Here is a 22,621-nt window from a genome sequence, read left to right as displayed (position 1 = left end):
TCAAGGAAAGCATGAGAGTAAGAAGTCTTAATTTTCTTACTTAGGCTTCTCACTATTGATGCCTCTTTCTCAAGTATTAAATACAATGTTAACTATATTCAGCTCTTTTCTACCTGCTTCCATGCTGGGAATTACTTGTTTTTGAAGAAGCAGGCAACTCTTGGAAATCACTGAATGAATCATCAAGGGATCCTGACTTAGAAGCATCTTGAAAATCCTGGAAGTCGTCTTCTTCTGGTTTTACCACCTAGATTTGTAGAGGACATTTAAATAGAAAGACTGAATTGACAAAATCGTAACTAACAAATTCATAACTGTCAACCTCAAAAATTACCTTTTAAATCTCCCCATTTAGGTACCTATATTAGGTAGGTGTGACTGCCTAAGTTTAGAAGAATGCACTTTAGGGGTGCCTGGGTGGTTCAATCGGTTAAGCATCCGACTTCAGCTCAGGTCATCATCTCTCAGTTTGAGGGTTCGAGCTCTGCGTCGGGCTCTGTGCTGATAGCTAGGAGTCTGGAGCCTGCTTCAGATTCTGTGTCTCCTTCTCTTTCTGCCCCTTCCCTGCTCATGCTCTCTCTCTCAAAAATAAATAAACATTAAAAAAAATTAAAAAAAAAAAACGCACTTTAGATATAATACCAATTCAAGTATCTAGGACAAGAATCTGTCTTGAATTTTTAGATACTCTCTTGCACAAATTGTAAAAGACTGTTTAAAGAACTAATCTATACAATTTTTTTTTTTTTTTTAATTTTTTTCAACGTTTTTTATTTATTTTTGGGACAGAGAGAGACAGAGCATGAACGGGGGAGGGTCAGAGAGAGAGGGAGACACAGAACCGGAAACAGGCTCCAGGCTCCAGGCTCTGAGCCATCAGCCCAGAGCCTGACGTGGGGCTCGAACTCACGGAGCGCGAGATCGTGACCTGGCTGAAGTCGGACGCTTAACCGACTGCGCCACCCAGGCGCCCCTCTATACAATTTTTAAATAGACAAATTACATTTAATAGATTACCGCCATCTTTAAAAAAATATTTTATACATGATGTAAATTATATGAGTAATGCAAGCTTGTTATAATCCATCATGTGTATGTATAAAGTCAACAGTGAACACTGACTCCTAATCACATGATCTGGAAGTAAGTACTGTGAATAGTTCATTTGTTTTATTAAAAAATGAGTTTATACTACATTGTTCCGCTCTTTAAAAAGATATAATAATATCTATAAAGTGGACTTTTCCACGTTGCACATGTAGTAGTTCATTCATTTTAATAATCAAATGTTTACCACTGTATTAATGAAGCAAATTTTATTTAACCTTTCTTTTTGTTAATGTTTGTTTATTTATTTTGAGAGTATGAGAGAGAGAGCATGAGTGGTAGAGGGGCCGAGAGAGAATCCCAGACTCTGCACTCTCAGCTCAAACCCATGAACCATGAGATCATGACCTGAGCCAAAATCAAGAGCTGGACGCTTAACCAACTGAGCCACCCAGGTGCCCCATAACTTTCCTTCTTTTTTTTTTTAAATTTTTAAAATGTTTATTATTTAATTTTTGAGAGAGAGAGAGAGAGGGAAAGGGAGAGAAAGAAAGACAGTGTAAGCAGGGGAGGGGCAGAGAGAGAGGGAGACACAAAATCTGAAGCAGGCTCTAGGCTCTGAGCTGTCAGCATAGAGCCTGATGAGGGTCTTGAACTCACAAACCACAAGATCAAGACCTGAGCCGACGTTGGATACTTAACCTACTGAGCCACCCAGGAGCCCCTAACCTTCCTTCTTCTGATGGACATTAAGCTATTTATAACTGTTTACTCTAACAAACAATGCTATAACAAATATCTTTGCATATTTTTGCTAATTTAAGTTACTATTTCTGTAGGATAGATCCCTAATAGTGTGACTGCTAGGTCAGAAGATACAGACATTTAGATTTTAGGTAGCTATTACCAAACCTGCCTTCCAAAAAGGCTGTACCAACAAACTATTTTCCCCCACATTTTCACTAAACATTATGTTTTCTAAATTTTTTGCTAATCTGAGAAGTGAAAAATAAATGGAAGCATTTAAATTTCAGGTTTAGTAGCTTCCCCAAAAGACACAGTCTAGGAATTTAGTTAACCTTATTAAGCTTGATGTTTAAAACGTATATACTATAAAGAACTATAAACTTCTAGCCAAAATTCAAATCTCTTAAGGCTTAAGAAATTTCTTTTTTTTTTAAATAAAAAATTAAATTTTGTATTATTTTAATACTGCCTAATTTCACCTCCAATGTCCATCATAATACAGCAATCTTCTCTGCATCCTTGGAAAAAAGCTGCCCAGATTCACTTTCAGGGATTCTTTGGAATACATATAGCTTCTGCATTTACCTGATTCGCAGGGTAAGTTGGCATGAAGCCACTGGAAGCCTGGGCTGCAGCTCCCCCAACTGGTCCAACAAGGTTAATGCCCATGACCGGCTGTCCAAGGTTGAGGGGTATGGAGCCGGCAGGGCCTGAAGACATCCCAGTTGGCTGACTCACCGCAGTAGGCAAAGTCATAGGAAATCCACTTAAAGTTGGAACAGGAGCAGCTGGAAATTGGTTTAAAGCATCAGGACTCATGGCAGGAACACCTCTCTACACAGAGCAGAAGGAAAATGGAAACATTTTAGGGGACTGCAAACCACATACAGTCTAAATCCAGCAGAGAGACCTAAGTGTAAAATCTGTAATCCTGGTATGTTTCCACTCTGACTCCCAAAACTCATGAATTTGATATAAGAAAAGAACTTACAAGGTTAACGTAGACCTAGTATCAGGCAAAGAAATGGATGACATATAACAATTGTGGCAATGCACTCTCTGACATGTTTGGTTAATTCATTATAATCAAATCATTTAAAGTGATTCTGTATTATGACAAAAATTGCTAGCAGATCAAGAACACTTTAAGGAATTTTAAACAAGGACTTCAAAAACATAAAGAGTCATTTCATCTATTACTAACTTTCAAGTTCATAAAGGATACAGTTAGGTCAGAGAATGTTAATACATTTAATAGTCTTTAAACAAAGGAACATTTTACTAGCATGTGCATGATGCAAACTGTACATTTTTGAAGTACTGTATCCTAAAAATAATCTAAACTTTAATATACAAGGAGTTCTACATGGTTGTAGTCAAAAGGATTTATATTGAAAAGTTATTTGATCTAACTTAAGAAACAGTGTCTTGGGGCACCTGGGTGGCTCAGTTGGTTAAGCGTCCGACTTCGGCTCAGGTCACGATCTCGCGCTCCGTGAGTTCGAGCCCCGCATCGGGCTCTGTGCTGACTGCTCAGAGCCTGGAGCCTGTTTCGGATTCTGTGTCTCCCTCTCTCTCTGACCCTCCCCCGTTCATGCTCTGTTTCTCTCTGTCTCAAAAATAAATAAACGTTAAAAAAAAAAAAATTAAAAAAAAAAGAAACAGTGTCTTACCTGTGTTACTGCTATCATGGCGAGAACAGTATAAAGTTCTTCCTTAGTAAGTTTGCCAGGTGTAGTTCGATTAGCCAAGGCCCATATCTGTCCAAGAGTTTCCCTGGGCAGTCCAGATGACATCAGAATGGGATAAAGTTTAGCAGTATCTATTCCAGTTGGGGTCACTGTGATTTCTAAAATTTTCTTATAGGCATCTATCAAAGGAAAGACCAGATTACAAATGTAAACATATTATAAGTGATTGCTATTTTCTGTTGTCATTGTTGCTTATATAAGAATAATCTTGGGTTGCCTGGGTGGCTCAGTTTGTTAAGTGTCCTACTTCGAGTCAGGTCATAATCTCATAGCTCATGGGTTCAAGCCCCAAGTTGGGCTCTGTGCTGACATCTCAGAGCCTAGAGCCTGCTTTGGATTCTGTGTCTCTGTCTCTCTCTGTCCCTTCCCTGCTCACGCTCTGTCTCTCTCAAAAATAAACAAATATTAAAAAAAATATTTTTAAAAAGAATAATCTTAGGTCAAACTGCTTTAATAGAACTGAAAATGTGTCAGGGTTTGAAATGCTATAAAGATCATTCAATTGGAAATATCCAATATAATTAGGGTCTGGAGCTTAGAAGACAGGATGGAGCGTGGTAAAATGAAGATTTGGGGCCAAAGGTCAGAGAAAGTCTTATAATTCAGGAGAGGATAGTAACAACACTAAAATGGAGGTGGTATAAACAGATGCTTTGGACTTTATTTTTAATGTTTATTTATTTATTCTGAGAGAGAGAGAGAAGAAAAATAGCTCAAGCAGGTGAGGGGAAGAGAGAGAGGGAGAAAGAATCCCAAGCAGGCACTGCACTGCCACTGCAGAGCTCAACACAAGGCTCAGACTCACAAACCGTGAGATTGTGACCTGAGCCGAAATCAAGAGTCAGACGCTCAACTGACTGAGCCACCTAGGCACCCCTAGATGCTTTAAAAGACAAGTTGTAGAATAATGATGGTGGGAATAGTTTGAAAACAGTGGTGGGGAGGCAAGAATTATACCAATACCACCTATCTCCTGCCCCAGTCAGAGTCTGTGAGAGAAAACATCACTGGGTAAGGTGCTATGGGAATAGAGCCTTCAGAGAAAGGCAGTTTCAGTAAAGGTGAGAAAGCAGAATACATGTTTGAAAAAAGGAAGGGACTGTTGGGAGTTTTTCCACAATAAAATGGGGTTTCCAAAGGACAAGTTGGGAAAGGCTATTAGAGACGAGGTTGTCATATAAAATTTAGGATGCCAATACTGCATGGGACACACTTCTATACTAATTAATAATTTACTATTTACCTGAAATTCAAATTTAAATTTTTTTAATGTTTGTTTATTTTTGAGAGATAGAAACAATCAGCATGTGAGCGGGAAAGGGGCAGAGAGAGAGGGAGACACAGAATCCAAAGTAGGCTCCAGGCTCTCAGCTGTCAGCACAGAGCCCCACGCAGGGCTCGAACCCATGAATCGTGAGATCATGACCTGAGCTGAAGTCAGACGCTCAACCGACTGAGCCACCCAGGTGCCCCTACATCCAATATTTAAATATGGATTATAGGTTAGTAGGCTGGCCATAAGAACACATATTTTGGCTAGGAAACTATGTGTGCATGTATGTTCACAAGGAGGGTACAAAATGAATATAAGCTGGCAGAAAATGGACAGAACTCCAAAATTTACCAGATCTGGCTTTTTGTTTGTTTGGCTTGAAGACAGAGAAGAAGATGATGCAAATTATCTAATGGGCACTTGGAAGAAAACCTATTGTTTTATGTACAGCTGAAGTCTAACAGGATTTGGGGAAATTAGCCTTTCAACTGAGTATGTGATAATGATGTAAAGTAGATATTACTGGTTTTTTTCCAAAAGAATTTCAGGGACCCTTGCATGACTTTTATTTAATCAAGCATAGAACAACTTTAGTCTAATGATCAATCTAGAAAACCAAAGATCTGATGAAAGTTACCTTTAGATTTCAAGGGGTTGGCAAAATAGAGCAAAATGAACAAGACACAATATATTAAAACTGATTAACATATGCTGCTGTAATAGTCATTACTGTATTCACATCAGCCATGGCTTAGACTATTTTCTGGTATCAACTGAATACTATCACAAAATATGCACCTTTGTGATTTTATTGGCTCAACAGTAATAATCTCTATAAAGAGAAAAGTAAACATCACCTCCCAATGTTGACTGAAAAAGATGCCACTTAGTCTTTCACTTCATATATTACATGATAAGTCATAAGAATAGATTTTTAAAATATATAACCACCAAGAGTTCATAAAATTACATTAAATGTATTAATACTATTATTGGTAAGTTATTAATAATCTATGAAATAAATAATAATCTTTTATTTATAATAATTTTTTTTTTTTATTTTAGAGAGCGCATGCATGAAAGAGAGCATGTGCATGTGTGAGCAAGAGAGAGGGGGAGAGAGAGAATCTCAAGCAGGCTCCACACTCAATGTGGAGACTGACACAGGGCATGATCCCATGACTCTGGGGATCATGACCTGAGCCAATATCAAGAGTTGGACATTCAACCAACTGAGCCATCCAGGCACCCCAATAACCATATCTTTTAAAAGCATGGTAAATCTAGGGAAAGCTTTTAGAAATAAAAGTCTATGATGGTCAATAAAACATTAAAGCAAAACATTTCTCCTACATTTATATAGCCATTTCACCTATAAGGCTGTCTTAAATACTGGATCCTTTTTAATTTTCTGTACTCTTTCAGAAAAGAATAAACAAGAAAAAAGTAAAAATTTCTTCTGCATATTTTGTAATCACAACAGTAAATATTCACAACTACGTTTTCAACATCTGAAGCAAAATATCCAGATGGGAATCCTAGACAAAGTAGCTTTTTTACCTGGAACCAAACTCTCATTGTAAATCCAAGGCGGCATTCTGGGCTGAACAGGATCCTGTGAGGGAAATACTCCCACACCTAGAAGATAAGAAACATTGTTTAATGTACATAACAGTCCATGCAGAAGATGGGGAAATCGCAGAGTCACTGTTTTTTATAAGAGCGCTGGCTGGAGATACTAAAAAAAAGTCACCAATACAATGAAAATATTTGGTTTCTAAATTTCTCTTGTACGTTAACTATGTCCTAAAGAGTAAACAAAAAAAAAACCCTAAGATGTACCAAATCAATATTCTGAATCATACAAGGCTTGCACCATTTCATGTGTGTTACAAATTAAAGAAGAAAACATGACAGCTGGTGGTTTAAAAATTACCTATGTAAAAAAATGTAATTGCTCAAGCTTTACCTGCAGCTTTTAATAATATTTCTTTGTACACTCTGACTTTTTTCCACCTGAATATGACACTGCTGCCTTGGATGTATAGGATTTTTTATTCTGTTCAGTAAAATATCCTCCAAAAGTTTGCCTCCTAGGCTGCCCAAATTCTAATTCATCTCTGCAAGCTAAGTTTATAAAAATTTGGACCTTTTAGGCAGCAGTGTGTATGATTTATTTCACAGAAGCAAAGTCATATTCTCATTGGTGACTTTTCCAGTTAAATTTTAACTTTCAACCCTTATGGAAGAATAGAAAGTGTAAGAAAGGAAAAAGCTTTTATAAAATAAAAGGAAAAGAAATTTTAAATCAGGAATAATTCTGATTAAAAAAACTGGTTATCAAACATTTTTAAAAGGAATAACTGCGGAAAGAATTCAGAGCAAAATCATAGGGGTTAATTGGAGAAAGGAATGCATTAAAAATATTTTAAGCACAATACTGATTAGCAAAAATCAAGCAGCATTCATTTTAAGATTAATGCTTAAGGTGTTAGCATTTGAGCGATATTTGGTTAAATAAACTTTGGCTGAATATTTCATGAGCTCACCACTCTCTTCAATGGATAGGTTTTGGTCTGAAGTCTTTTCTGCCTCTGCAATGGTGGTACCACTTACACGTCCATCTATAGCACCCCCGTTTTTGGCCGTTAAACTGGGATGGTTCTTACTGGAACCTGGGCCTAGGGCTTTGTGACCAACGTCAGAGGTATTTAATTTAATTTGTTCCTGCCCAGATGAACTTATATCACAAGATACTAGGAGCTTCTCCTCCAAGGAAGGGCCTAAACAAACAGCATGAAGGGTTATTTGTATATAATTGCAAATTTCTGATTTTTTTCAATCATCCATTTCCACCCCCAGGTTCTAAAGGGTAGACTCTGCCACACATAATGTAGATTTTTGAAATAATCCAATCACCACACACTTGTATAGGACCTGAAAGGCTTTAGAGAGTTTAGAGAACTTAAAACATCATTACCTACTTTGGTTCTCAGGAATTCTGTAAGCCAGCAGGTCGAACGGTATAGTGGAAGGAGTACTACCTTAGAAATCTGGTGACTTACACCAGAGAGACACTTCCCCTCACGGCTGGGGAGGCCCCTGGCCAGTAACATCACCTCTGGGTCTGTTTCTACATCTGCCAACTGAGGAAGTTTGGACTAAGTCCATATCTGCTACGATCTTTCTCAGCACAATGTCTCAAGAAGCAGTGTATTAGTGCCTCCCATCCCCTTTAGTTCACAAGTGATACACCTGAGGTTCAGTTTCAAAATTTGTCCAAGGACACACTGACAATAAATGGAGAACCAGGCATCTGACCCCCAAGTGCTCTACCACCGAACCAGAGAGCACTTTCTAAAGCAACTCTTCTTGGCTCGTTACTCTGAACAAAATATTGGTGATTTTCCCAAACAAGAGAAATCTCATGTAGAAATCAGTTTGCTTTTAAAGTTCGAAAGTGATTTAAATAGCTCCTAATTTAGGAGCCAAAGTTTTAAATCATTTTTCCAGAATGTGAAGCTCCCAGAATTAAAAAATCGATATTCTTATTTTGGTGAATTTCAATAGTACTCATATATTCCGGTACACATTTCCTTACCAACATCAGTGTATTACTCTACTTATATAAGAGAAGTAAATTATCCTAGATTATTTTAAGAATACTTTCATTAACATTCTAGGAGTTACCTGCTTTCTGTACATTGTATGAGGCTGCAGCAGTAGAGAAAGAAGGAATTTGCCCAGGGACACCATGTAAGGCAAAAGACACTGGAATCTGACCTGGAGGGAGAGGCTGTGCTCCAGCCTTCTGTGTATGCAACTGGCCAAATGGGGTGGTGGGATGGAAAGACTGAAAAGGCTGGGAAGTGGAAGAAGGACCACATGTGGGAACTTCAACGGGCCCCTGCATAAAGTCACTGAATTCTTCTTCATCAAGAAAGGCAGGTGATGGGGAGACAGTTTTAGTAGAATGAGATGGTGTGGGATAATCTGCAAAACGGAAAATGGCAATGAAACACACGGAAATGAAAATCAACAAGGAAAAAGAAATTAAGATGCAGTACAATCCCAAAAGAATATACTGAAACATGAATAACAGAAGTGAACAAGAAATAACATGTAATGACAGCCAAATGGAATTATTAAGTGAATGAAAAACACTTTGATGGCTATTTACACACAATTCATTTCTTTTCAAAAAGCAGTTTTATAGCTATTTTGCATTTTGTTCAAAAACAGAAAAATGTAAAACTCAAAACTTCTTTCCTTCTTTTATTAGGTTAATACCACTTTTTTCCTCTGAGACCACTAGTAATTTACATGAAAGTAGTGATTACTTTTTTTTTTTTTAAGTGGTGATTACTTTTGACACCCAAGTGATCTGTTGCATAATATCCTCTCAACCAATATGTTCCATATATTAGAAAATCTACCTATATGTTGCTGAATATGTTTTGGACAAATATATACTCTGATGATTAATTATGCCAGTCAGAAACAATGCATGATACATACTTGTCATTTTTGATGTATCATGACTAATCCATACACTTTGCATATGTAGTTCACATCAGTGAAGTTACCACATGAGGAATGAAAATTACAAAAGAATATTACACACATTACCAAGGTGATATTATAAAAAGCATCAAAATCAGGATGCCATAAAGAGCTAAATCAAACAACTCAACAGTCCTTTTAAGAAAGTAAACCCTGAATGAGGACTGTGTTTAAAAGATCTTTGGCTCTAATGTCTATCAACATCATTGGGGCTTTTTACTGTTAAATGTGAGATTTACTTACTTACTTTACCTTCTCTACAGGGGCATCATTTAACAATATCATTTTTGCTTCTTCATATTCTTTTTTCGAAATCCACAAAATTTAAATAAAGCAACTTTAAAAAACTAGAGTCACATAGAGGGGTGCCTGGGGTGGCTCAGTCAGTTAGGCGTCTAACTCTTGATTTCGGCTCAGGTCACGATCTCGCGGTTCATGAGATCCAGCCATGAGATCCCCCCTCCCCCTCCCCTCCCCACCTCCGTCAGGCTCTGCACTGACAGTGCGGAGCCTGTTTGGGATTCTCTCTCTACCTCTTTCTCAAGATAAATAAATATTTAAAAACTAATACATAAAAACTAGAGTTACACATAGGCAGATAAAGGCAACATCATCCCTATCTCCATCTCTGTCCCTCCATCATCCACATCCAGATTCAAACTGGACTAAGTACCTCTCAATCTGCCCTTTTTATTACTGTTGAGGTACAGCTAACACATAACATTATAGTTTCAGGTGCACAACACAGTGATTCGATATTAGTAAACACTGTGAGATGATCACCACAGTCTCATTACCATTTCACCAAAGTTACAAAAAATCTTCCCCTCATGAGAACTTTAAGCCAACTTTCAAATATGCATTACAATATTATTGACTACAGTTCCCATACTGTACCTTACAACCCCATGACTTATTTTTTCTTTTTTTTAATTTTTAATTTTTTAATTATTTTTTAAATTTACATCCTAATTAGTTAGCATATAGTGCAACAATGATTTCAGTAGTAGATTCCTTAGTGCCCCTTACCCATTTAGCCCATCCCCCCTCCCACACCCCCTCCTGTAACCCTGTTTGTTCTCCATATTTATGAGTCTTTTATGTTTTATCCCCCTCCTTGTTTTTATATTATTTTGTTTCCCTTCCCTTATGTTCATGTGTTTTGTCTCTTAAAGTTCTCATATGAGTGAAGTCATATAATATTTGTCTTTCTCTAATTTCACTTAGCATAATACCCTCCAGTTCCAACCACGTAGTTGCAAATGGCAAAATTTCATTCTTTTTGATTGCCGAGTAATACTCCATTGTATATACATACCACATCTTATTTGCCCATGACTTATTTTATAATTGGAAGTTTGAACCTCTTGACTATCTTCACCCATTTCACCCACCTCCCCACTCCACCCTGGCAACTACCATTCTATTATATTTTTGTTTGTTTTTTTTTCTCAGATTCCACATACAAGTGAAATCATATGGGATTTGTCTTTCTCTGTCTGACTTATTTTACTAAGTCTAATACCCTCAAGATCTATCTACATTGTTGCAAGTGGCAAGATTCCATTCTTTTTTATGGCTGAGTAGTATTCCGTTGTATACATATACCACATCTTCTTTACCCATTCATTCATCAAGGTACACATAGGTTGCCCCCATACCTTGGCTATTTATGGCTGAGTAGTATTCCATTGTATACATATACCACATCTTCTTTACCCATTCATTCATCAAGGTACATATAGGTTGCCCCCACACCTTGGCCCCATACCTTGGCTAAATAATGATGCAATGAGCATAGGGGTGAGTATATTTTTTTGTTAGTGTTTTCATTTTCTTTGGATAAATATCCACTTGTGGAATTGCTGGATCATATGGTAGTTCTATTTTTAAGTTTTTGAGGAACCTCCATGCTGTTTTCCACAGTGGCTGCACCAACTTATATTCCCACCAACAATGCATGAGGGTTCCCTTTTCTCCACATCCTTGCCAACACTTGCTGTTTCTTGTCTTTTTGATACCAGCCATTCTAACAGGTATAAAGTGGTATCTCATTGTGGTTTGCAATGTGATTTGCATTTCCCTAATGATTAGTGATGTTGAACATCTTTTCATGTACCTGTTGAACATCTGTATGTCTTCTTTGGCAAAATGTTTATTCAGATCCTCTGTCCCATTTTTTTCCATTAGATTTTTTTTGCTATTGAGTTGTAGTTCTTTTATATTTTGGATATCAGCCCTTATGGATCTATGATTTGCAAATTATTTTCTCCCACTCAGCTAGTTGCCTTTTTATTTTGTTGATGGTTTCCTTTGCTGTGCAGAAGCTTTTTAATTTGATACAGTCCCGTTTTTTAAAAAGATTTTTTAAAGCTGGGGCGCCTGGGTGGCTCAGTCGGTTAAGCGTCTGACTTCGGTTCAGGTCATGATCTCACGGTCTGTGAGTTCGAGCCCCACGTCGGGCTCTGTGCTGACAGCTCAGAGCCTGGAGCCTGCTTCAGATTCTGTGTCTCCCTCTCTCTCTGACCCTTCCCCATTCATGCTCCATCTCTCTCTGTCTCAAAAATAAATAAACATTAAAAAAAATAAAAAAAAAAAAAGATTTTTTAAAGTAATCTCTACACCCAATGTGGGGCTCAAACTCACAATCCCGAGATCAAGAGTCATATGCTCCATTGACTGAGACAGCCAGGTGCCCCAAGTCACTTGTTTATTTTTGCTTTTGTTGCCTTTGATTTTGGAATCAGGTCCAAAAAAATATGGCCAAAACCAACATCAAAGATCTTATTGCCTATGTTTTCATTGAAGAGTTCTATGGTTTCAGGTCTTACATTCAAGTCTTTAATATATGTTGAGTTCATTTCTGTGTATGGTGTGAAACAGTGCTCTACTTTCATTCTTTTGCATGGGCTGTTCAGTTTTCTCAACACTGTTTATTGAACAGACTGTACTTTCCCCATTTGTGTGTTGCTTCCTTTGTCATAAATTAATTTACCATGTACAGTTGGATTTAATTCTGGGCTCTCTATTCTGTTCCACTAATCTATGTTTCCATTTTTATGCCAATATCATACTGTTTTGATTACCACAGCTCTGTGATATAGTTTGAAATCAGGGTACATCACGCCTTGAGCTTTCTTTCTTAAGACTGTTTTGGCTATTCAAGGTCTTTCGAGAGTCTATACAAATTTTAGGATGGTTCTATTTTTGTGAAAAATGCCACTGGAATTTGATAGGAATTGCGCTGAATCTGTTGAATGCTTTGGAAGACATTTTTAACAAAATTAATTCTTCCAATTCATGAGCACAAAAACATCTTTCCTTTTTTTGTATGTGTCTTCCTTAATTTCTTTCATCAATGTCTTAAAGTTTTTAGCATACAGGTCTTTCACCTTGTTGGTTAAATTTATTACTATTTTTATTACTATTTAATTCTATTTGATTCAAGGGTAAATGAAACTGTTCTCTTAATTTCTCTGATAGTTTGCTCTTAGTATATATAAGCACAACAGATTTTTGCATGTTGACTTTGTACCCTATAACTTCATTGAATTCGTTTACCTGTTCTAACATTCTTTTGGTAGTCTTTAGGGTTTTCTATATGTAAAGCTTTTCACATTTTTAGCTACTTTAAGTTGTTTTAACATTCATGAAAGTCTAATGTCACAGAAGGAGTCTTTTTTTTAAAAAGGTTCTCATCTGCCAGACTTCAAGCTGTATTACAAAGCTGTAACCATTAAGACAGTATGGTACTGGCACAAAAACAGACACTCAGATCAGTGGAACAGAATAGAGAACCCAGAAATGGACCCACAAATGTATGGCCAACTAATCCTTGACAAAGCAGGAAAGAATATCCAATGGAATAAAGACAGTCTCTTCAGCAAGTGGTGCTGGGAAAACTGGACAGCAACATGCAGAAAAATGAAGCTGGACCACTTTCTTACACCATCCACAAAAATAAACTCAAAATGGAGGAAAGACCTAAATGTAAGACAGGAAGCTACCAAAGTCCTTGAGGAGAAAGCAGGCAAAAACCTCTTTGACCTTGGCCACAGCAACTTCTTACTCAACACGTCTCCAGAGGCAAGGGACACAAAAGCAAAAATGAATTTTGGGACCTCATCAAAACAAAAAGCTTCTGCACAGCAAAGGAAACAATCAGCAAAACTAAAAGCAATCAATGGAATGGGAGAAGATATTTGCAAACGACGTATCAGATAAAGGGTTAGTATCCAAAATCTATGGAGAACTGATCACTCAACACCCAAAAACCAATCCAGTGAAGAAATGGGCAAAAGACATGAATAGACACTTCTCCAAAGAAGACATCCAGATAGCCAACTGACCCATGAAAAAATGCTCAATGTCACTCATCATCAGGGAAATACAGATCAAAACCACAATGAGATACCACCTCACACTGGTCAGAATGGCTAACATTAACAACTCAGGCAACAACAGATGTTGGTGAGGATACAGAGAAAGAGGATCTCTTTTGCACTGCTGATGGGAATGCAACCTGGTGCAGCCACTCTGGAAAACAGTATGGAGGTTCCTCAAAAAATTAAAAATAGAACTACCCTACGACCTAGCAATTGGACTAGTAGGTATTTATCCAAGGGATACAGGTGTGCTGTTTTGAAGGGGCACATGCACCCCAATGTTTATAGCAGCACTATCAACAATAGCCAAAGTATAGAAAGAACCTAAATGTCCATTGATGGATGAATGGATAAAGATAATGTGGTATATATATACAATGGAGTTTTACTCAGCAATCAAAAAGAATGAAATCTTGCCATTTGCAACCATGTGGATGGAACTAGAGGGTATTGTGCTAAGCGAAATTAGTCAGAGAAAGACAAATACCATATGGCGTCACTCAAATGAGGACTTTAAGATACAAAACAGATGAATATAAGGGAAGGAAAGCAAAAATATAAAAACAGGGAGGGGGACAAAACATACGAGACTCTTAAATATGGAGAACAAACAGAGGGTTACTGGAAAGGCTGTGAAAGGGAGGATGGGATAAATGGGTAAGGGGCACTAAGGAATCTACTCCTTAAATCATCATTGCACTATATGCTGACTTGGATGTAAATTAAAAAAAAAAAAAGGTTCTTATCTGAAAAATGGGAATACTACATGCTTCTCTTTCAGATCCATGAAATAGAACCTTTAATGCTTCCAGGTAATGCAAAATGAGTATCCAAAATTAATTAATTTTGTTAAAAAAAAAAAAAAAGCTATGATCCAATGAATTCCAACCCCTCCCAATAATGGTTAGGAGAGTGTGGATTTAAGCTCTCAATTTGGGTTCTCAGAGCAGCACTGGTAGAAAACAGCAGTAATGGAAAACTAAGAGCTACTATGAGTATTAAAAAAAAAAAATTATGTTTATTTATTTTGAGGGAGAGAGAGACAGAGTACAAGCAGGGGAGGGTCAGAGAGAGAGGGAGACACATAATCTGGAGTAGGCTCCAGGATCTCAGCTGTCAGCACAGAGCCCGACACAGGGCTCGAACTCACAAACTGTGAGATCATGACCTGAGCTGAAGTCGGACGCTCAACCAACTGAGCCACCCAGGTGGCCCTACTATGAGTATTTTTTAAATGGATCCTACTTAATAAGCAATAAGGCTGCAAAGGCTAAACAAATGTTTCTTTGCATTTGACTGGAATTATGTTAATCCTACGTGGTACATATTTTGGCTTATAAACTCTCACAGTTATATATGTGATAAGTACAAAATTATGTGATAATTTGTATAGTCAATATTTTATGATACGGGGGGAGATTAAAAGATGACTTTGGTGGGTAAAAGGCTGGAAACTCTTTTTATATACTTTAGGCCTAGGTTAAGTCTCTAACTGGAGAAAGTCTGGAAACTTCTTGGGTTTGTTTCAGAAAACTATTTTTTTGGATAAGAAGCAACTAACTGCATGTATGTTGACTGAACTCATGAGACTATTTAAATATCAAAACACCAATTTATTATTTAACAATGAGATTGTTAAGCTACACCTAGTTGTCCAAAAAGGTCATTCTCTACGGTCAGAACATGCCCTAACAATGACCACTCCTGTCTTCTCCTTCTTCTAAGTTCCACGCAGGGTTCAGTTTCAGCATTCCAAAATCTATTTTTAAATTACTTCTTGACTAGCTTATTCAGCTTAAAATTTTCATTTTTACTTATGTTTTTCCTCTCTGAACTCAATCTGATTCCTAATATCCATTCTCTTTTCAATCTTGCTGTATATTTTACTTTGCATCCGAGTATATAATCTAACAAGTGAAATTACTAGGACAGAGTTAAAGCTGTCCCAGAAAGTCAAGAACTGGTTACTGTGCCAATATTAGATTATTCCCTCCTGATCCCATCTATAAAAGGTACTACAATATAAGGGTTTAGGATAAAATTTATTAATGTAGTATATGCCAGCAGAAAAAAGTACTTGGTTGGCTGAATGATTTGACAACTCTTCACCTATTAATGATATGTTATTCTTAACCCCCTGTAAATTTTAAACATCCAAATCTTCCCTTAGCTTGAAGGATTAGATGAGCACTGACATAATACCCACACATACTGGTCAATTAAACACACAGAAAATCACCTTCCAACAAAAGAAAAAAGTTTTTTTAAGTTTTATTTATTTTGAGAGAGAAAGAGGACACATGTGTGCATGAGCAGGAGGGGTGGAGAGAGCGAATCCCACGCAGGCTCTGCACTACCAGCGCAAAGCCTGATGTGGGACTCAGACTCACGAACCTTGAGATCATGACCTGAGCTGCAACCAAGAGCCAGATGGTTAACTGACTGGGCCACCCAAGCGCCTCCAAAATAAAATTAAAAAAAAAATTTTTTTTAACGTTTATTCATTTTTGAAAGACAGAGAGAAACGGAGCACGAGCTGGGGAGGGGCAGAGAGAGGGAGACAGAATCCAAAGCAGGCTCCCGGCTCTGAGCTGTCAGCACAGAGCCCAATACGGGGCTCAAACCCACGGACTGCGAGATCATGACCTGAGCCGAAGTCGGACGCTCAACAGATTGAGCCACCCAGGCGCCCCTCCAAAAGAAAATTTTAAATTAATATTACCTGGTTTCTTAGGGTGCGATGCTGGAGTAGGATGCATTTTAGCATCTCTGGAAAACCCATCTAAGTTTCCTTTTATGGCTTCCAAAGCATCATCTCTACTCTTCTCTCCTGTCTAGAAGACAATAAATGTATGGATATATCTTCACTTATGTCTCACTTCATCCTAGATCCTCCCAAATTAAAAGTACAGAGATTGGTCTATTTTCAAAATTTTTACCGCATACTTCTGATAGGGAATTCTCTGAATCAGAAAAACACTGGTAAGTGTTATAAGTATACCAAAGGCATAAAACAACACTATAAAATACAAAAAATATTAAAAGGTCCATTTATAAATACTTCAGGATACAACTGATATTAAGTATCCTGAATTAATTAATATCAAGATCCATGATTAACCTTCCCAAGAAAAGATCACAAACACCAGTGGTAGTAAAAAGGAGTTGAGAAGATGATGGTTGATAGCCCACCCTCCTCAACCATACAGCATCTTATAGGAAAAGGAGAATTCTTCACTTGTGGAATCAGATAAAGCAAAATCAACCAACCACAGCATAAGCTTGGGCTTGTGCCCCAGTGACAGAATCCACTGAATGAGCATGAGGCACATGCAAGGCGTGTGTGCGCTGTGGCAGTGGAAAAGATTACCTTGGGTTTCACACTACTCAAAAGCCTGAGCTTTTGCTTCTGCTCTTCAAACTGGCGTCTTTTTCTTTCTTCTTCTAAGAGCTTCTGTTGCTGTTCAAATCGTTTTCTGAAGGAAAAGCAACATAGTAAAGAACTAACTGCAGGGGCATTATCAATTGTGTTCTATTCGTACTTCTCAGTTTCAGCAGTATTGCCTTACATTTCTAGAACTAACAACTTCATTGCTAATTAGATCTAATTTTCTTATGACAATACTATTTCCCCCAATATATTAATTTCAAAATATATGAAAGGTGTCCAAAAAAATATATGCTTAAATTATAGACATGAATTTATTCCTTGTCTAATTTGGAAGGGGAAGAGACAAATCTTTTGCATTCAAAAGTAATCTCAAAAAACAGGCAAGTAGACAAAAAAGAAAACTCCAACTTGGGAAGGCAGTGTCTCACAGGAGAAAGAACAATGCTTTGGGCATCAGGAAGTCTACATTTGCTAGTAATTATGTAATCTGGCCTGACAAAGTTGCTTCATTTCTCTAAACTGTCCTTTCTCTAGATGTAAAATTAGAGAGTTGAATGAGAGGCTCTCTAACGTCTGTCCTTGCTTAAAACTTATATGTAATGAAGTATTTCACGAATCTTAAAGGTAACATGACTGTTTGGGCTTCAAATGTGCATTAGAAACCATGTGACTGTTCCTAAAATAACTGCTATCATGCGTCCTCAGGTTTGAATCCCGAGGTCTCTTACTGCTGCTCTTCAGCGAACTGCTTCTGCATGTCTGGGGTGTACTGTGGGCCCGGGGGACGCATTCCCAGGAACGGTGTTTGTCCAAGGTAAGGCATTCCTGCTGCTGGCATTGGCCCCATTGGTATCCCTGCCTGAAAGAAACAAAGGCTTAGAAAATACAATTCTTCCTATTAATTATTACAAAGAAAAACTATAACTTCCATAAATTCTTTCTTAATATTTTTATTAACAAACTATAGGACTTTCTTAAACAATAGAGTCAAAAAACACAGGCAAAAAATGGAAAGTTCCCCTTACTATCTCACCCCTTTCATTTCCTTCATTGTCTGAGATGTGACCACTGCTAACAGTCTGAGGGTGTGTATGCATGGAAGCACACGTGCACACACGAGATATATTCTACTCTTTGAAAAGAGGTATCATATCTTACCTGTCTTTGTATTTTCCAGCAACAGATAAGAGGCTGGCATACAGTAGTTAATCCAAAAATGAGATTAAAACATGCTTTTCTGATATGTATGATAGGATAATGAATATTTTGATGTTCAGTATCACAGGCCTGATGGCCAAACTTATACAGAAAATAAAATATATTTAATCAGTAATAACTTACATACTAATACCACAGTATAAAGTTTACTCAAGTGTCCAGAAGTAAAAATAGTATCACACTATAGCTAATCACAAAATCTAATAATAATGATGATGGCACTGATAAGAATGATAATGAATAATTTATACTGAGTGGAAATTCTCCTGTGCCTCAGCCTTCTCCCTGAAAGGCTCCCCTTCTGTTCCCTAATTGAAATATGGCTATCCCTGGAAGCCCTCTTATCTGGAGATTGCTGCTTCTCTTCCACGTTTCCTGTAAAAGGGGAATATTTCTCCTTGATTCTTCTAAACCTATCCTCTCTTCCTTCAAAAACCTGACTGCATGCATCCAGCTACGTTAGTTGCCCAGATTGCCTAGTCTATGATTCCAGGATTCTTTCAGTTATAGTGAGTGAAGAATGTGTTTGCAATAAAGTGCAACTCCCCTACTTATATAAAATTAATGTAAACCACCAAAAGTTAAATTACCTTAAGGTAAAGATTATATTCACACTATTGGATTTAATATATTCAGACTTTCATCAATTCATTTTTAGTGAAGTGTTTTTTTTTTTAACAAGACTAAGATATCAAAATTAAAAAAAATTTTTTTTAACATTTATTTATTTTTGAGAGACAGAGATAGAGCACAAGCAGGGGAGGAGCAGAGAGAGAGGGAGACACAGAATCCAAAGCAGGCTCCAGGCTCCGAGCTATCAGCACAGAGCCCGACACGGGGCTTGAACTCACAGACCACGAGATCATGACCTGAGCTGAAGTCAGCCACCCAACCGACTGAGCCACCCATGCACCCCTAAGATATCAATTTTAATCTAACAATGTTTGTTGAAGAAATCCTGTTAAGTGTTTCCCTCAAAATATTTGTTTTAGAAATTATCAAAAATACCACCATGGGGTGTCTGGGTGGCTAAGTCAGTTAAGCATCCGACTTTGGTTCAGGTCATGATCTCACAGGTCATGGGTTCAAGCCCTGCGTTGTGCTCTGTGCTGACAGCTCAGAGCCTGGAGCCTGTTTTGGATTCTATGTCTCCCTCTCTCTCTCTCTCTGCCCCTCCCCTGCTTATAATCTCTGTCTTTCTCTCTCTCTCTCTCTCAAAAATAAACATTGAAAAAAAACTTAAAAAATGTCACCTCATACTGAATCTTGAAAAAAGTGCACCTCCCTGTAATAGCAGAGGATTGGAGGATACAAATAATATAGGTAAAGCACTTAGAGCACTGTGTAGCATATATGAGTAAATAGCAGCTATTATAATTATTAAAAGTTACTGACAACAAAGAAGTACTCTCTCAAAAACAATAATGATCCCATTTTTTCCCCGGAACAAAATAAGATTCTGCAAGCAAATACAGAATTAAGGCAACTAGATAAGAAAAATGAACACTTAACAGTTATAATATAGGTATCATTTTATTGTGTTCATGCCATATGCCAGCTATAGAATTAGGCATTTACATACATTATTCTCAATATACGTAAGATCCTTAGAGTTAGAGAATTTCTGATAATGATCAACAAGAATATCTTATTAATAAGAATGTCTTATTAATAACACTAATGAAGCCCCTACTATGTCCCAGGGACTTTTCTAAGGGTTTTATGTATATTAATTAACTTAATCCTTATAACAAACCTATGCAGTAGGTGCTACTATTATTCTCATTTTACAGATGAGGAAACAGAAGTACAAAATAGTTAACTACCTTACTTACTGCTTGTAAGTGACAGAGCCAAGATTAGAAACAGGCAGCTTCTGGTTCCAAAGTGCATATTCTCCATCATTATGTTACACTGCCTCTCCAATTACCAACAACAACCACAGATTCAGACTTAAAACAAATTTTAATCTGTTTTTGTGTCTATTCATATGCTCAGGCATATACCTGCTCAATGAATAGTAGTAGCTTGGAAGCCTTATGAATGGCTTTAGGACTTTACAATAGGAGTTATAAGTAATACATATTACTTAATTACTAACACTCTCTATTGTAAATCTTGAGTGGGGATGGCAATGTATACTTACTTTTAATCACAGCGTGGTTCTCCTGGTGCTAAAAATTAGCACCATAGTCCTAGGACTACATTTTTTTTTCTAGCTTTATTTAAATAAAACAATTTACTTAATCAATCCCCTACTTTTTTCAGCTTTACTGAGCTACAGTTGATATAACACTGTAATTTTAAGGTATGCAGCCTATTGGTTTGATACACTTATATACTGCAAAATGATTACCACCACAGCATTAACTAATATCTCCATCATGTCACATAATCACCATTTCTTTTTTGTGGTGAGGGATTAAGTTCCTTTTTAAATTGACTTCATTTACCCAAGGCACATAAAATGCAAAAGAAACCACTCAACTCATACAGACTAACAGACCAGATATTCCACAAAAATAATAAAGAATAAAAGAAGGAAAGGTATTATACACTTTGCCTTCCTATTTAGAAAATTCTGTTCTTCAAGAAGATTCAAACTTGCTAAATGGCACTTTGTCTTTTTCGAATTCCTGAAAAGTTAGTTTATACATTCATACAGTCTAATTCTTTTAAAATCTAGATAAACCTAAAGGTTAAGAAATACTAATCATTAGTTATATGCTGGGTGAATGACAGGACAAAAGAAATAACTCAGAAATCTGAGATACATCTAATCAACTGCTAAAGACATTCAAGATAAAGAAGTTCACTCCCAAGATGAAGAATATTGAAGGCTACTGAAGATTTGAGTGACTGGAGAGATATCACAGACCAAAAAATTTAAAAATGTCAGTTTCAATAAAAATCCCAGCAGATTTTATGTGGAATTTGACAAGCTGATCTTAAAACTTATCATGAAGAGGAAAGAACCATGAATAACTATAATTCTTTAAAAGAAGAACAAGGAGGATCCACACTAGCAGATATCAAGGCTTATCTTAGGCTAGATTAGGAGACTAAGATACTTATTGATGCAGGGACAGACAGAAATAGCAATAGGACAAACAGAAGAGCTCAGAAACTAATCCAAAGCATATCAAGAAATTGGATAGTACAGCAGTCATCTTGGAAATCAATGAGTAAAGAATGGGATATTGATAAATGATTTGGAGAAAACTGGCTACTCAAATGGAAAATAATAAAATTAGACCTTTAGACTCACATATCTGATAGCACAGAACAATTCCAGGTTGATTTAGTAAGAAGAATAATATTATGATCGCAGGGTAGGACTAGGTCTAATGAGGCACACAAGAGATCAGACCATAAAAGAAATGATTTATCCATCTGACTTAACTTCTACATGACCTCACCAAAAAATTAAAAAACAAGCCAAAGTATAGGAGGAGATATTGGGAACACAAATAACCACAAAGGTAAGAATCTGGAATATATAATGAACTCTTAGAAATCAATAAAAACAAAACAAATAGCAACAAATTGGAAGCAACTTACATGTCCACCAACAGAAGAATATATACTCATGCAGTGGAACACTACACAGTAGCTATATGAATATATTTGGCAGCACTCTATAACAGGGATAAATTCTGGGGCAAAACAATGTCAACTAAAAAACTCAAATGCAGAAGGGTACATGCTTACATAAACCTTTAAAACCTGGACAATATATAATATTCATGAATATTCAAACATGTAAAACAGGAGAAGTACAAGAAGACATATGAAAACACTAAGCACTCAATTCATGATAGTGATAACTATCTCTGGGGAAGTAGAAGAAGGAAATTATAACTGTTTTGTTCATTTCTTTTAAAAATGTGAAGCAAATACAGCATGTTAACATTTGATGAAAGGACAAGACTATCTCCATAGAAAATTCCAAGGTATCTAGAAAAAAATTCCTAGAATAAGTGAGTTCAGCAAGGTTGCAGGTTACAAAACAAGTATGCCCAAATCAACCACATTTCTATATACTGGCAATGAACAGAACATTGAAATAAAAACTACAATGCCATTTATAATTACTCAAAAACTTAGATGTAAATCTAACAAAACATTTAAGGAACTTAAATGCCAAAAACTATACAGTGCTGATGACAGAAATCAAAGATCTAAATAAATGGAGAGACATACCATGCTCATATATTGCAAGAATCTACATATTAAAGATGTCAAT

The 22,621-nt window shown here is 36.9% G+C and overlaps 1 protein-coding gene across 15 annotated transcripts in view; it reads right to left on the bottom strand.

Moving 5' to 3' along the window:
- Positions 1–22,621, bottom strand: part of SYNRG (synergin gamma) — a 93,622-nt gene that overhangs the window by 50,962 nt on the left and 20,039 nt on the right. For 6 of the 15 annotated variants that reach the window (XM_078437441.2, XM_078437436.2, XM_078437434.2 and 3 more), the window contains exons 4-12: positions 17,886–18,016; positions 17,137–17,242; positions 16,489–16,600; positions 8,509–8,811; positions 7,368–7,601; positions 6,379–6,456; positions 3,468–3,664; positions 2,380–2,628; positions 114–247 (exon numbers count right to left, since the gene is read on the bottom strand). In XM_078437441.2, the coding sequence (XP_078293567.2) occupies positions 114–247; positions 2,380–2,628; positions 3,468–3,664; positions 6,379–6,456; positions 7,368–7,601; positions 8,509–8,811; positions 16,489–16,600; positions 17,137–17,242; positions 17,886–18,016 (1,544 nt within the window). The remainder of the gene's footprint in view (positions 1–113; positions 248–2,379; positions 2,629–3,467; positions 3,665–6,378; positions 6,457–7,367; positions 7,602–8,508; positions 8,812–16,488; positions 16,601–17,136; positions 17,243–17,885; positions 18,017–22,621) is intronic. The other 9 variants (XM_078437447.2, XM_078437448.2, XM_078437445.2 and 6 more) reach the window with 4 other exon arrangements.

This window comes from Panthera onca, chromosome E1 (assembly GCF_046562875.1).
Source record: "Panthera onca isolate mPanOnc1 chromosome E1, mPanOnc1 haplotype 2, whole genome shotgun sequence".
Lineage (NCBI taxonomy): Eukaryota > Metazoa > Chordata > Mammalia > Carnivora > Felidae > Panthera > Panthera onca.
Note: the sequence above shows the minus strand (reverse complement) of the source record. Positions and strands in the feature narration are given on the sequence as shown.